The following is a 14,136-nucleotide window of genomic DNA, read 5'->3' on the forward strand; positions in this document are numbered from 1 at the left end:
GCTTTTACACAGTACTGTAGGCTTAATTGTAAAGTAACACACTTTGAGCCCAACCATAAATTTCTAGGTTTGCAAAATTTTAAAAACCTTCTTCCACAGACTGTGTGAAGTTTGTCAGGTAACGAGTCAAACCATGTAAACAACCAGCAATTACAGGCATGTCAGGTTTCTTTGTTCTGCTCATCATCTGTCAAGACAAAAGTTGAAACTGTGAACCCTGAAGAGAAAGTGAAGATTTTTTCACCCTTGCACATGTTAAAAACTGCATTATTTTGTCTGACCAATGTATTAAAACATGAGTGAACATGACTTTACAAAAGACAGACTACAGTAAACCTAAAAAATTATACTACCTCAGACTTGAGAAGATTGATGTAAATAGACACAAGGCGATCTGACTGCACAATCATGTGTTCTGGAAACACTTCAGCAAAGGTACCCAACAAGGCATAAAGTCCACTTTTGACTGAAGATGAGAATAAGATGAAATTTTGAAAAGTAAATTAATTTGCCTCAAATGCCATACAATAATTTGAGCCCTAGGTAGGATGATACTAACCATACATGTAAATACAAGACTGTTAGGGTTCGGGTTAACTTAAACTCCTTATAATGGATAGAGATTATGACAAATAAATTATTACAGAGAATCTACACAAACTGAAACAGAGAAAAGAACTAACAATCTTTACAATTTTGTTCATTCTCAATATAGACTGTATTCATAAATGACAGCCAAGAAATTATTCTTTCGTCTTTGTGCTAATCATCCTCACTAGTCTCACTTTGGAGCAAAAATTCTTTTGGGGGTCCATGAAACTCTCTGGCACTCAGAGTATCAGAGGTGTGTGCAATGTTATGTAAAGTACTGCAAGGTCTTCACACAACAATCCAATGTCAGCCCTTGATTAAAGTACTGTTCCCTAATGACAATAATTTAATACAGTACTCAAGAAACTCACCTGTGGAAGAGTGTTTAGTTGGCTGCATACATGCACCAAAATACCTGGTTCTGGTTAAGGAATACAGTGGTTTCAATAAGCACCGACAACCAATGAAAACTGTCGGCTACTTCACCTTGAGAAGTCTGCTACTTTTTCTGTTAACTGAAGTACAGTCATGTAATTGAAGACAGATTCTCTCAAACCTAGGATCAAATTTATTTCGACAATGACAACAGTTGGTTACTCTACTCAAACCAGCAACCAATTTCAAATTTTAATGAAACCCTGACACATAATTTATAATCATCATGACAACTCCAAGCAATGTATCTGCCAACTGAAGACTACTTTCATGAAATTATGAAATAATTATAAATGTATGAATTAAGTGCAGGTTATAGACAAAAAAAAGAAGCATCTGTCGGACTTACCTGTATCTGGACAATTTACATGACATTGTATAAAGCAATTTAGTCTCTTATAGACAAGTGAAAAACTCAGATGGCTTCAACAGGATCCGAATCTATGACTTTTGTGATGTCAGTGCAATGCATTACCAACTGAGCTATGAGGTCACTCATGATTGGGAGCAGTTCAATATCATGTTGGGCTCATTTCCTTGCTTTGAGGGATTTCCTCCTGACCCGTTTCCCTCTGTCGCCAAAATTAGCATGAATTGTAGATTATATTCCAATCTGTGAGGGCTGTATGAGAGAATACACTAAGATGTAAAATTTGATTCCTTTGTGAAAGAAATTGTTTCTTCCTTTCTCTCTCCATTTTTTTTACCTCTAACCTTATAATTACCACACAAAAAAACAAACAATCATGTAAGGATACTTTTCAATCATCCTTGGTATGTTAAGTTTCTCTACAACAGAAGATTCCAGCTTGACACCAAAAATCTGAAATGCAAGCACTAGTCAAAATGCAATATTATCTGGGACATTTCTACAATCCTTATAAGTCTGGTAATGTCTCCAAGGTTTTTGGTTTTGTCACTCGAATCTACACAGCACCTGAGGCACACAGTTATAGCAAATTATGTAAACTTGTCACAACTTTTTGATTATACCATTCACATTGGCCTAAACTTTTGCTTTTCACAGTAAACAAAACAATGTTGACTCAGGAACATGTGGCTTCTGACAAAGAAAGCAAAAGACTTTAATACTCCAGCATGATCCCTTTTGATTAATGGAACGTATGTTTAATACATGTACACTGTATGTAATTATTAAACTTTAAAGTGCTACTACATGTATGACCAAAAAATCAATTCTAATTATTTTTCTTTGGATTCCAAAACTATGCTAACTATATAAACACTAAGTGACCAAACGTTTAAGCCTTCATTTTAAAGACACCTGTTTATTTTAATTAGAATTTTCCTATTTAATGGTCCGCCATTATCAACTTCAAAATCTTGAGAGAGCTGGATTGAGGAGAAAGTGACATCAAAGACTCACTACTTTAAGAATGCAATGCATGTGTACGCAGTTGAATTAACATGCAGCACAGGAGTTTCTGTCTTTCAGACTTTTAAACTAGTGTTTTGCATTTATAATAAGCTGCATTTACATCCTGAAATTTCAAGCTATTGAGTATAAAATGATTTCACTTTCCCTAGATCCAACCATCTGAGGTCCAATCGGTCAGTTTTGAACGTAATAGCAAACCCCAAAATCCTAAATTAATTTTCTAGGTAAATTTGCAACCAAACTTGGTCATTTTATTTCAAGCTAGGTCAGCTTGTTTCAACCTAGATCAAGTTGTTTCAATGTAGGTCAGTTTGGGGCAGGTACAAAACACAGGTCACAGGTCATTGTTTTACGGTTAGCATTTCTATTATCGTTAGGGTTGTTTCTGTACTTAGTAAAACAATGACCTGTGACCTGTGTTTTGTACCTGCCCCAAACTGACCTACAATACTCGTCACATTTGCTAGACCTAGTTTGGTACCGTTGCAATTTAACCTAAGGAACAAAACGACCTGCAACATAGACATGTAAAAACAACAAAATCTTACTAAAGTTTCAGAAAATCATCAGGCCACAGTGTGCCTTTAAATGCGCGAGATTATTATTATTGTATATATTGTATATATCTCCATCTCGCGCATTTTCCATCCCACGCATTTACATCTTAGTTTTTAAAGGCTTTAGTATGGAAGCCGAAAGCTTACGTTGAACTATATAAAATTTTTAACCAGAGGATGCTTTTTTACATGAATATGTCTCCAAAACCTGGTTACTCTCCTATTTTTAATCCTGTAAATGTTCGTGCCGTCACCCCACATTAACATTGGTCATCCACTATTATCAACATCTGTATACAACCTGTATTATACAGTTTAGTGTAAGAATACATGTACATGTAAAGAATGACATTAAAACTTTGAAGCAAAATTAAAAGCTTCCTCGTAAAGCTCAAGTGGTCAATTTTGTGAAGGATGACCAGATAAAAGCCTTACATAGTTTGAGTACCTTAGACAGAAGTGGAAATGTTTCTCCTTTTACTTTGTTGCTGCGATCTTGAGAAAAAAGTTTCATGCATATTTCCTATAAAAAGACATGACACATCTTTATGTCTTTCTTACCATTCTAGACTACTACATTGAGCCCAACTACATGCACATACAGAACATGCACTTGTAAAAAGTACAGTCATTCTTAAAATATTCCCATGGTGTAAAGTATGAAAGAGGCTCAGTCAATGTCAAGAGTCCAGGTATTAGTTACTAGGCACTTGGAAAAAATCCATGTGAGTTCCCTTTGACAGAGGAAGCTGACAGTCCCTTGCACACCTTTCATTTCAAAAAATGAAACAAAATTAATCCAATTTATGAAGTCCCGGGCAACATTTTAAAATTCAGTTCTAGACTAATTACAAGCCAAATTGAAATGGCTTAAAATGTGACCTACAATGTACACTAAGGTCGTTTATGTGTTTAGCAGAGATTCCAACCCTGTCAACCAAAAAAGGGAGGTTTTAGGCATGGCATAGCTGCGCCCACGAGCGCCACAGGTGCAAGTCTCTAGGGGAATCCAGGGGCAATTTGCTCCCTCAGGAAGCATTTTTAAGATACGTGCCTGTAATAGCAATAATTATTAGTATAATACTGTAACATTTATTTCTATAGCACAAATTCAACAATACAGAATACCTCCAAGATGCCATTTCCTGCATTTGAGATCACAGTCAGAGGAAAAATTAATAGCTGGGTTTTTAACAAGCAGTGACAGCAAAGGTATACATGTATTGGTCCCAAGAATAAACACAAATCTTGCACAAAGTCGAGGCAATCCAGTGCATTTTAACCATGCCCAAATTTATTGCAGGCTTATATTATGCTACAATTAATGCAAAAAGGTAAAAATTGCTGAGAAACCACAGAAAAACGGCAAAGAAACATGCTAAAAAGACTGGTTAAACAAAGAAAGCACTTACATATCTTTCTTTGACCATAGCAAGGAAGAGTTTCAAAAACCAGGAGAATATTATATTTAAGTGAAAACGAGAGGCAGGAAATCTTAATTACCAAAAACAGGAGGTTTCCGGCCAAAATGGGAGGGTGGAATCTATAGCTTAGCCCTTCACACTGTAATTGCCTTTGAGTTACACTATGGTGGCTGAAAAGCCTCCACTGAAACTGCAGCCCATGCAATAAGACGTACACAAATGGATAGCCTCTGGCCCTTGACAAGCTCTAAGATGTACTTCAGATGGAACATTGTAATCTATGTCTACCAAGTCATTTGAGATTACATAAAAGACTTTGGATGCTAGTCAATCCCCTTAACAGTATGGGGAGGTACCGGTAGGCAATAGCAAACTATAAAAGAAAAATACCAATTGAAAACTCTTTTATGTAGTAATAACAAAAATAGCCAAAGATCATTTCTTTTTATTCTCGACTACATGTAGGCTTCAGCTAGCTTTTGTGAGTACTCTATCTGAAGCACAGGATGGCACATCCCACTAGAGGATCCTTTAAGAGTCTGTTTGCGTATATTCTCCTTAATTGCATTGTATGTTCCTTTTAGAATTAAAGGGCACTGCACTTAAGAAATTATTATCAGCAATTGAAAGTACCTTTTACACTCTACAGTTTAGATTGCCCCTTTCAAAAAATGAATATGCTACAGTTTATTCATGTTACTTTTCATCCCATTCTTCAGTTTGAAAAGGCTAATTACATGCATGAGCTCCAGTTTGTGAAACATTTACCTTTATTACCACGACATAGGGATTGATTTTCATGTCAAGTTTCATCACATAGGATTGCAGGAACCTTAGAAGTTCTAACTTGGCTTCCAAAAACTAAAATTAAAAAATAAAAGGAAAATAATTATTTCCCACAATGCAAATCAATTTATCAATCAATCAATCAATGTTACTCTGCCTAACCCTAACAATGGCTTAATACTAGGGTTAGTGTGAAATTAAGCCAAGTGTGAAAATGTTGCATATATTGTTTATAAGGACATAATTATTACTGTGCTTTAGAGCCTCATGCATTGATACAAACTTTCAATGTTACATTAATTTGACATAAGTTTGTTATTTGACCCAATTCAAGCTAAATAAACCATAAATTATGCAAAATTGGTAAAAGACTATACAAAGACCTCTGCGCTTAAATAGAATAATATCATTATTGAATAGTTCTGTCGAAAAGCACAAGTGAAATATTCATACATGTACTGTATATGGATTTACCTCATCTCTAGTAACTGCTATTTTTAAGAAACTTATTATGCCTTTCTTCTCGTGAAACAGCAGAGAAGAACGATAAGCTGTAACAAAAGAAAATAGGGGTTTAGTTTTGCAAATTTATAATTATGATACAGTCATGTAACCTGGCCTCCATACACTTTAATGTATTACTTATTAAGGCTCACAGTAGCCCACTAGCCACAGTCTACCTAGATGTTCTGCATTTCTTTTTCTCTTTTGTTTCATAATTTTGTAGTCAATGCAATAAAGTTGTTAACCCATTGACGAGTAAAGTCATCTGGTGTTAGACAGAGTAAAATACTAAGTATGGCCGGTTCAGGCCAGCTTGGGGGTCAAAGGGTTAACATAAATAAAATAAACTTCTTCGACTCATCTTTAAAAAATCTGCTAAATACAAAGACCCGTTCACACTCTTGGGTGCATCATGGGTAATCAGGGCAACATAACAGGAAATTCAAAGCAAAATAAATTGTATGTGACTCTACTTTACAGACTTTCTCCTTCATAAACCAAACAAATAAATTCAAGCTCACAACTGAGATGAGCTGGACTTGGTATCTATTCTTTAGAATTCTTATACATTGCTTTTTTTGTCTCCATACATTCTCTGTAATTTTGTGTCTTCGGATTTACAGGAAATGTACACGTATGGTAGAAACTTTGTTTAATAACATACATATAATTTCTACAATAGTCATTCTCTCCACTTTTCCTTTGCCGCAACTTTGAGCACATAATTATCTTCTGTTGTGGAAATAAAAAACCCAAAATTGCAGATCATGAATACTTTTCATCGTTGAACTTCTATACAACTCCATCTTGCCCTAATTACCCATGATGCACTCAAGAGCATGAACTCGTCTATTGAAATGGTTTATTACAGTTTTCCCCAGTCAAATTGACGGTGGGAAACTGGTCGACTAGTTGGCCAGACGCTAGGTAAAAGGAAAGAAATTTTTCATGAACAAGAAGAGTTGTAGTGACTGCCATTCAATGCGACAGGAAGTGAGAGAGAACGCAGTATTCACTTCACTAAAAACACTTTACCAAAGGAAACAACTCAAACTTGCTAATCATGACAGATCTCCAATCGGGTAACCCTATTCAGTGCAATGGAGGAATGACCGAATGGAATGGCAGAATTGCGGAATACACGGAATATTCTAAAGCACGGAAAGTATTGAATATTTTGAAACGCGGAAGATATGGAATATTCTAAAATGCGGAATATACGGATTATTCTAAAACGTGGAATGAGAGGAAAGTCTTTAAAAAGAGGATACAAAAAATACACTTTTTGCCGAGAGTGGTCTGGGTAGGATAACAAAACTTCGGATGATAATCGTACATTTCCTCGCAACCAAAGGTACAAAAAACGTGTCACAGAGAAGAGATCATACAAAGTGATTAACCTCTGGGCGATATGTTTCCCCGCTTCCGCTTTTGTGCCTCTCGGACTGTGCCGAAACATTGCTGGCGCACTTTCCCACACTCAGAGAAGGAAAAATGGAGAAAGACGTTGGTAAGTGTCTCAATTGTGTCAAAAACATATTGTACGACATGTGGTCGTTTCTTTTGCAGGGTAATTTACTAGGTCAGTGCCTTTTGTAAGGTCTTTGTTACAAAACCTAATTCATTTAAAAAAATTATTTATAATGTTACACTGGTGGTTAAAAGCGTTTCACAAATTATTCACAATAAAAATGTTCCCGACATTTCGGTGGCCATCCCGAACTTCTTCAGGGGAAGTGAGAGAAAAATTTTATACAAAAGCACAGAAATAAACAAGACCCTGATTACAATTCAAGATATGTGTCATTTTTTCTTGTTAGCGAGAGTCAAGCGTAAATACTCCTTAGCTTGAGGAGTAACGCCCCGTAGTCCCAGTTGAATGGGTCTTTGGCGCAGTTGATTTCCCAGGCCTAGAGAATCTTTCTTTGGTGCCAGTTATTAGGGCCCTTTATACGAGAGACGCGAGCACCCCGCATAAATGGTACAAAATCTACTTTCCCGGCTTTCTCAAGCCGGGCTTATCCTAGCTGGGGAGTTTATACTTGTATAAAGGGCCCTAATAACTGCCACCAAAGATTCTCGCGATCAACTGCGGCAAAGATTCACTCAACTGGGACAACGGGGCATTACTTCCCAAGGAGTATTTACACTTGACTCTCGCTAACAAGAAAAAATGACACTTACATGTATCTCGAATTGTAATCAGCGTCTAGTTTATATCTGTGCTTTTGTGTAAAATTTTTCTCTCACTTCCCCTGAAGAAGGTCCGTGATGGCCACCGAAATGTCGGGAACATTTTTATTGTGAATAATTTCTGAAATGCTTTTAACCACCAGTGTAACATTATAAATAAATTTTTTAAATGAATTAGGTTTTGTAACAAAGACCTTACAAAAGGCACTGACCTAGTAAATTACCCTGCAAAAGAAACCACCACATGTCGTACAATATGTTTTTAACACAATTGAGACACTTACCAACGTCTTTCTCCATTTTTCCTTCTCTGAGTGTGGGAAAGTGCGCCAGCAATGTTTCGGCACAGTCCGAGAGGCACAAAAGCGGAAGCGGGGAAACATCTCGCCCAGAGGTGAATAACTCTGTATGATCTCTTCTCTGTGACACGTTTTTTGTACCTTTGGTCGCGAGGAAATGTACGATTATCATCCGAAGTTTTGTTATCCTACCCAGACCACTCTCGGCAAAAAGTGTATTTTTTATATCCTCTTTTTAAAGACTTTCCTCTCATTCCACATTTTAGAATAATCCGTATATTCCTCGTTTTAGAATATTCCATATCTTCCGTGTTTCAAAATACTCCATATTTTCCGTATTTTAGAATATTCTGTGTACTCCGCAATTCCGCCGTTCCTCCATTCCATTCCATCATTCCACCTTTCCGTCGAATAGGGTCACCCCTCCAATCTCTTAAGACACCGAGTGGTCATCCAAAGTCGGGCTTTTGGCCTTTTGAGTCGGTGTGTTTCCTTAAGCCGTATAATACCCTTTCATTGAACAAACTTATCAGGCATCGTCATCTCCTGCTTGAGTGATGTTGCACATCTCACCTTGCCCCCTGTCGGATGGATTCTCCAAGCAGAAAGAGCTAAGGTCCACGACTAAGTTATTTGCGTCCACTCCTCGTTGCTGTGCATCAGATAAAAGGAGAGAGTGAAGCTGCTCGAGATAACGCGACAAAGGATCAGACATTTTGCCTTATTTCGACCCTAAGGAGCAGTAAAAAAGTGCAATTCTTTTTCCCGAGGGTACCGCCATGTTTAAATTCTGGTCACATGATCACTATCCGAACTTCCGAGTCCCAAGCTTTTTGTGCTTCTTTAGCGACTTGGTTACCTTGCAGTCCTCGTATCAAGAAGATTTTAAAAAACTAAGAAGGTGCTCACGATGCCTGAAATTGAAAGTTTGGAGGATGAGGTAATGATTTTTATTTTGGTACATGGTCCTAACGATCTGTAATGCATTTGCTGTGGGAACTTTTCATCATTCAATTTAAATCAAGAAGCCAACATGCAAATAGCCTTGCTTCTTTTGCTCACATCAAATGGTATAATATTTCCTTTGAATGCTGGTTTCGTAAAACATTACCCTGCAAGCAGAGTCTCTTCCGATCTTCCTAGATAAGTCGGGAAGAGGAAAAAAGACTCTGCCAGCCGCCTCGACTTTCATTAATTTGCCGCTCATCCGAAGAAATGGACGACTTGTCGAACCTGTTTTATTAATATGTGCGTATGATCAATCGCCACAAAGTTAAGGTAGCTCTGAATTGGCTCCCAAGAATTTTTTAAAACTTTAGTAATAGTTCTATCTCAGATTGCTTACTACTATTCTTCAATAAAAATGGGGGTCACCGAGTTCGTTTTTGAGATATAAGCAAGTAGAGACGAAATATAGGGTGTTTTTGAAGAGTGTTATCTTACCATGGTAACCTATTACGTCACAATAGTTGGCGCATTTTGTTAAGCAATAATTGGTGTTTCATATCGAACCATAACATTGCTGTTAAGTGATACAGTGTTTTAGTTATAACCCTTCTAATAAGAATGTCACTTAAAGTGGTAAAACTGGTTCCAGCCACTATTGTTATTGCACATACGTTCTGTGCATCTCAAGATACTCGAATTTCCTATTGGCAGTGCTTATTAATACAAGGATATTTTTGCGCAGTTAAAAACTGTGCGGAGAAAGCAGAACTTAGCAGGTGCTCTTGGTATCCAAAAAGAAAATTGGGGGGTAACCATGCATGTTTCAGAGATAATTAAGCTTCAATTTGGCAAAGAACACCATACATTGCTTTGTATTTCAAAGCCTTTTACAAATATTGTTGATTAATTATCTTCGAAAAATGCGTGGTTACCCCCAGTTTTCTTTTTGCATTTGAATAACACTTGTTAAGATCTGCCTTTCCCCCATGCGCAATGTTCAGTAAACCGCACAAAAATACCTTGGAATTAGTAGGTATTGTCCTTAAGCAAGACCTTTCCTGTAGCTTAATGAGGCCCAGACTCCAACCGTCCCTTAACATGTTTTAACCAGAAGTACATGACTTTGGAGCTGGGGTTTTTTTTGAGTCTGAACATTTCCTTATTTGGATGTAATGTAGCTTGTGCAATTTCCTGCAAGTGCAGCTTCGTTCTTATTCTTGTCCATGTGTAAAATACAAAGCAATGTATAGTGTTCTTTCCCAAATTGAAGCTTGATCATCTCTTTAAAAGGCGTGGTTACCCCAATTTTCTTTTTGGATACCAAGAGCACTTGCTAAGTTCTGCTTTCTCCTAGGTTTGAACCGCGCTAAAATATCCTTGTATTAATAAGCACCACGCATTTTTCAGCGATAATCAAGCCTCGATTTGGAAAAGAACGCCATACATTGCTTTGTATTATAAAGTTTTTTACGAATATTGTTGATTAATTACATGTATGTTCGAAAAGTGCGTGGTTACCCCCAATTTTCTTTTTGGATTTCAAGAACACTTGTTAAGATCTGCTTTTCCCTCATATTCAGTAAACCACACAAATACACCTTTGAATTAGTAGGCACCGTCCTGAAATGAAAGTTCAAATTTGCGTCTAAGAATCTTAAAAGAAAACCAAACATTTCGAGGGTACTCCCTCTTCATCAGTGGTTCCCGACACGGCTACAGGACCATACTACGTCAGCTAAAGCTCCTAACAGCCGACGCTTTTCGTGATCAAGCGGAAAACGGTTTTGAAAATATATTTTTCCTGCATTTTTTGCCGGTTTCAATCCAGGTTTGACATACATGTCTGTCGTCAGGACGACACTGATGGCTACGCAGTTCTTCAAGTCAAGCATCGGAAGGATACAAACGTAAAGCTAATTATTTTTAGTTTGTTTAGAGCTGCTTTTTGCCATAACTTAAGACGATATGACAGAAGAACAGAAACGAAAGAACAGAAAAAGAGAACGACAAAAGAGTATACCACTGAATAGCTCAAAGTTGGTGGAAGAAGTTACTCCACAAATTCTTTTCTTGGACACTAAACCGTTTGTTATCTTAACGGATGCGTTATTTCAAGTGGATTCATTCTTTCAAAAAAGTGGTTTAATTAATCGTTTTTTCCTTATGAAACTAGAATTTTTATTTTCAACTAAAATTAAATAATTATAATCTGTCTACTTTCTGGACATAAAGAAACAGTTGATTTGTTTGTTTGTTTGTGTGATTGTTTGTTTTGCTCCAAAATGAGAGCAAACAAGTGTTTTTTTACCCCGTTTGCCTAGCTGTTTTTCGATGCGTCTCGACAGACAATTTCGCCCTTATGTTATAAACAAGTAATCGCAATGAGTTAAATTTAAGGAGAAATATCACTAGGTTGTGTTTTCAGAAGTTTGTTTCAAGCACGTACAGGTAATTTGTTGGAGGTCTTGTTTGAAGTTTGTCCTTTCTTGGTTGCCGTATTTTTGCCGATTCTTATTCCAAGCAAAGCTGGCATGTTTCAATGAATTGCATCAAAATGTGAATGATCTCGTTCGCAGAGATAAAGTGGAATAAAGTACATCAATACAATTCGTTTTTGACCTTGAACTGACAAAGTTTCCTGACAATCTGTCACCGAAACGAAAGAAAACATTTGCATGATAATAGAGCTCAATTCCCTGAGGATTTAGTCGGGTACACCAACATGGCCGCCTTGACGTCACGTGAAAACACTATATCAATAATAAGTGTTATGACGTCATTGGTCAAGAAATGTCACGTGACACAGTTGCGAGTGAAATGCATGATTAAAAATGAAAAGGTTAGAATGCAGAAAATGGAAGTACTTGTAAGTATTCTTTTGTTTTTATTCAAATAAGCCCTTGATGCCTCGTTCTTAAGCTTAACATTCAAAATAATATTTTATCTTGAACGAGGCAACAAGGGCCAATTTGTATGCGCATAAATCAGACTTTTATATGGTGTTGAAACAATGACCTTATACAGGAAGCATAAATGAAAAGGCTGACAGTAGTTCAGATGAGGCATCTCCGGCAGATTCTGAATATTAAGTGGCAAAGCAAGGTACTAGGGACCTCAGTATTACAACAAGAATGCTTAAATGTTACATCACAAGAATTCCTAACAGGTGCATTCCCAAACAAGTTTTCTATGGTGAACTTGCACAAGGGAAGCGTAACTATGGGGGCCAGAAGCTCAGTTATAAAGACGTACTCAAGAGGCACATGAAGGTAGCTTAGATAGATGCCAATGCATGGGAGATGATGGCAGTGGATAGGAAAGTCTGGCGTGGTTTAGTCCAACGATCTAAGCAAGATGTGGAAGAGAAGGGCTTGAAGGAATACAACAAGGGCGCGAACACAGTAAACCTACTACAAATGAACTTTGCGTAATGTGCACTAGGTACAACCGCTTGTGTAGATCCAAGGCTGGACTAACTGCACACCTAAGATCGTGCAATGCGCAACACCGGAAGATACGTGCGAGGATCATTTCTTCCTTTCACAAGCTATTGTGTTGGAAAGCATTCCCAGAAGCTGATGAGGATAGTGTAACTGCACTTGCAGATCTGGATAAAATCCCGCAACCCACAGCAAAGACCGCTGCCGGAATTGATAAATTGGTCTGTCTTCTGTACCAGCCTTAAGACACTTAGTTCCAATGTTAAAGACCATTGCAATCCTCCGTCTAATTAAGGAGCAATGTTTCACTAACAGATGTCAATGTCGCGAAGCGGGACTTAAATGTACGGCTCTCTGCAGGTGCAATGATTCTGATGACGATGACCATGAGTCATCTGATGTTGATAACGTTGATGATGATCATGACGACGATGATGATGAAGAGGAGGAGGAGGAAGAATGCATTTGGCTTCATTAACTTAGTTGTAAAAAATAAGCGGTGCAAAATATACCACAGCGCATTTCATAAAAAAATGCTCATTTGCATGTTGTAATGGACACGCGATCAGATTTGAGACTCTTATGTTACAGAGTTGTATAAGTTATAACTCCAATAGAAAGTGCAAGTAATACTGGGACAATCTGTCGCCATAAACAAGACTTACAGGGCTTTACGTGATCCAGCCTCGTTTTTACGTTAGCGTGGTCACGTGATCTATTCTATTACCGTTACGTGTCGGATACACCCCATTTAAAGTATAAGAATTTTTGTCGAGGATTTGCCACTATTGACGATGGTTACAAAGCATTTGAAAGTCAAGCCTCGTTTTCATGTTGGACTCTGAAGGTCGCACTTTTAACGCTCCATAAAAGCCGTCGGTGCAAGCTACAAATTTGCCGACAACATTTGGCATGTCCCTTAGGGTCCCCTTAACACATCTAGGTAAGAGGCTTGCTTTCTTCACGAAATTCCCACGGGACTTTATTTCGCTGCCTGACTATAAGCCCTAACCTACATGAGATGGAGGTTATTTGCACCAAAACAAGATGGCGTCCAAATACTGAAATCGTATGGCATCACGATTTATACGGGAGGGACACTACCATGACACACATGTACAGGAAAAGCATCACTAACATCCCCACCAACAGTCACTCTTCCAGTCATGTTATGAACACCATTTACAATTTACCCACCCGAGTATAACAAAACTGACTGAGTTGGGTCGAACAATAACTTGAGTACATGCAATCGATTATGCATGTATACAGTTCCTCACCATAACCATAAACGATCAGTCGACTCCAGGAGGGCACTGTATAAGATGTGGGGAAGCTTTCAGAGAGAGGAGGGCCAAAGCAAGGGAAGTACAAAATTCTGAAACATGACATGCATATTGCCTAGCTCAGAATATACATGTCCTGCTTGACTATTATGTTACCTTTGGTTAAATATTTACTTCTTGAACTACGGCTGGAACACCCCACAAGATGGCAATAATAACATCTTTTCGTCTGTTGCAGAATCTTGATGACATTGAAGAGACTCTTGCAGAGAGG

General features: G+C 37.7%; 2 protein-coding genes across 5 annotated transcripts in view; one reads left to right on the forward strand and one right to left on the reverse strand.

The window, feature by feature from the left end:
• Nucleotides 1-8,962, reverse strand: part of LOC138014632 (DNA-dependent protein kinase catalytic subunit-like) — a 163,812-nt gene extending 154,850 nt beyond the window's left edge. For all 4 annotated transcript variants that reach the window (XM_068861753.1, XM_068861754.1, XM_068861757.1 and 1 more), the window contains exons 1-8: nucleotides 8,762-8,962; nucleotides 5,667-5,743; nucleotides 5,175-5,267; nucleotides 3,431-3,505; nucleotides 1,785-1,849; nucleotides 963-1,006; nucleotides 354-466; nucleotides 88-187 (exon numbers count right to left, since the gene is read on the reverse strand). In XM_068861753.1, coding sequence (XP_068717854.1) covers nucleotides 88-187; nucleotides 354-466; nucleotides 963-1,006; nucleotides 1,785-1,849; nucleotides 3,431-3,505; nucleotides 5,175-5,267; nucleotides 5,667-5,743; nucleotides 8,762-8,903 — 709 coding nt within the window. In that variant the 5' untranslated portion in view covers nucleotides 8,904-8,962. The remainder of the gene's footprint in view (nucleotides 1-87; nucleotides 188-353; nucleotides 467-962; nucleotides 1,007-1,784; nucleotides 1,850-3,430; nucleotides 3,506-5,174; nucleotides 5,268-5,666; nucleotides 5,744-8,761) is intronic.
• A 54-nt stretch (nucleotides 8,963-9,016) lies between these two features.
• Nucleotides 9,017-14,136, forward strand: part of LOC138060022 (mitochondrial import receptor subunit TOM22 homolog) — a 5,954-nt gene continuing 834 nt past the window's right edge. Inside the window, exons 1-2 of the mRNA XM_068905701.1 lie at nucleotides 9,017-9,128; nucleotides 14,101-14,136. The exon at nucleotides 14,101-14,136 is cut by the window's right edge and continues 213 nt beyond it. Coding sequence (XP_068761802.1) covers nucleotides 9,099-9,128; nucleotides 14,101-14,136 — 66 coding nt within the window. The 5' untranslated portion in view covers nucleotides 9,017-9,098. The remainder of the gene's footprint in view (nucleotides 9,129-14,100) is intronic.

This window comes from Montipora capricornis, chromosome 8 (assembly GCF_036669925.1).
Source record: "Montipora capricornis isolate CH-2021 chromosome 8, ASM3666992v2, whole genome shotgun sequence".
NCBI lineage: Eukaryota > Metazoa > Cnidaria > Anthozoa > Scleractinia > Acroporidae > Montipora > Montipora capricornis.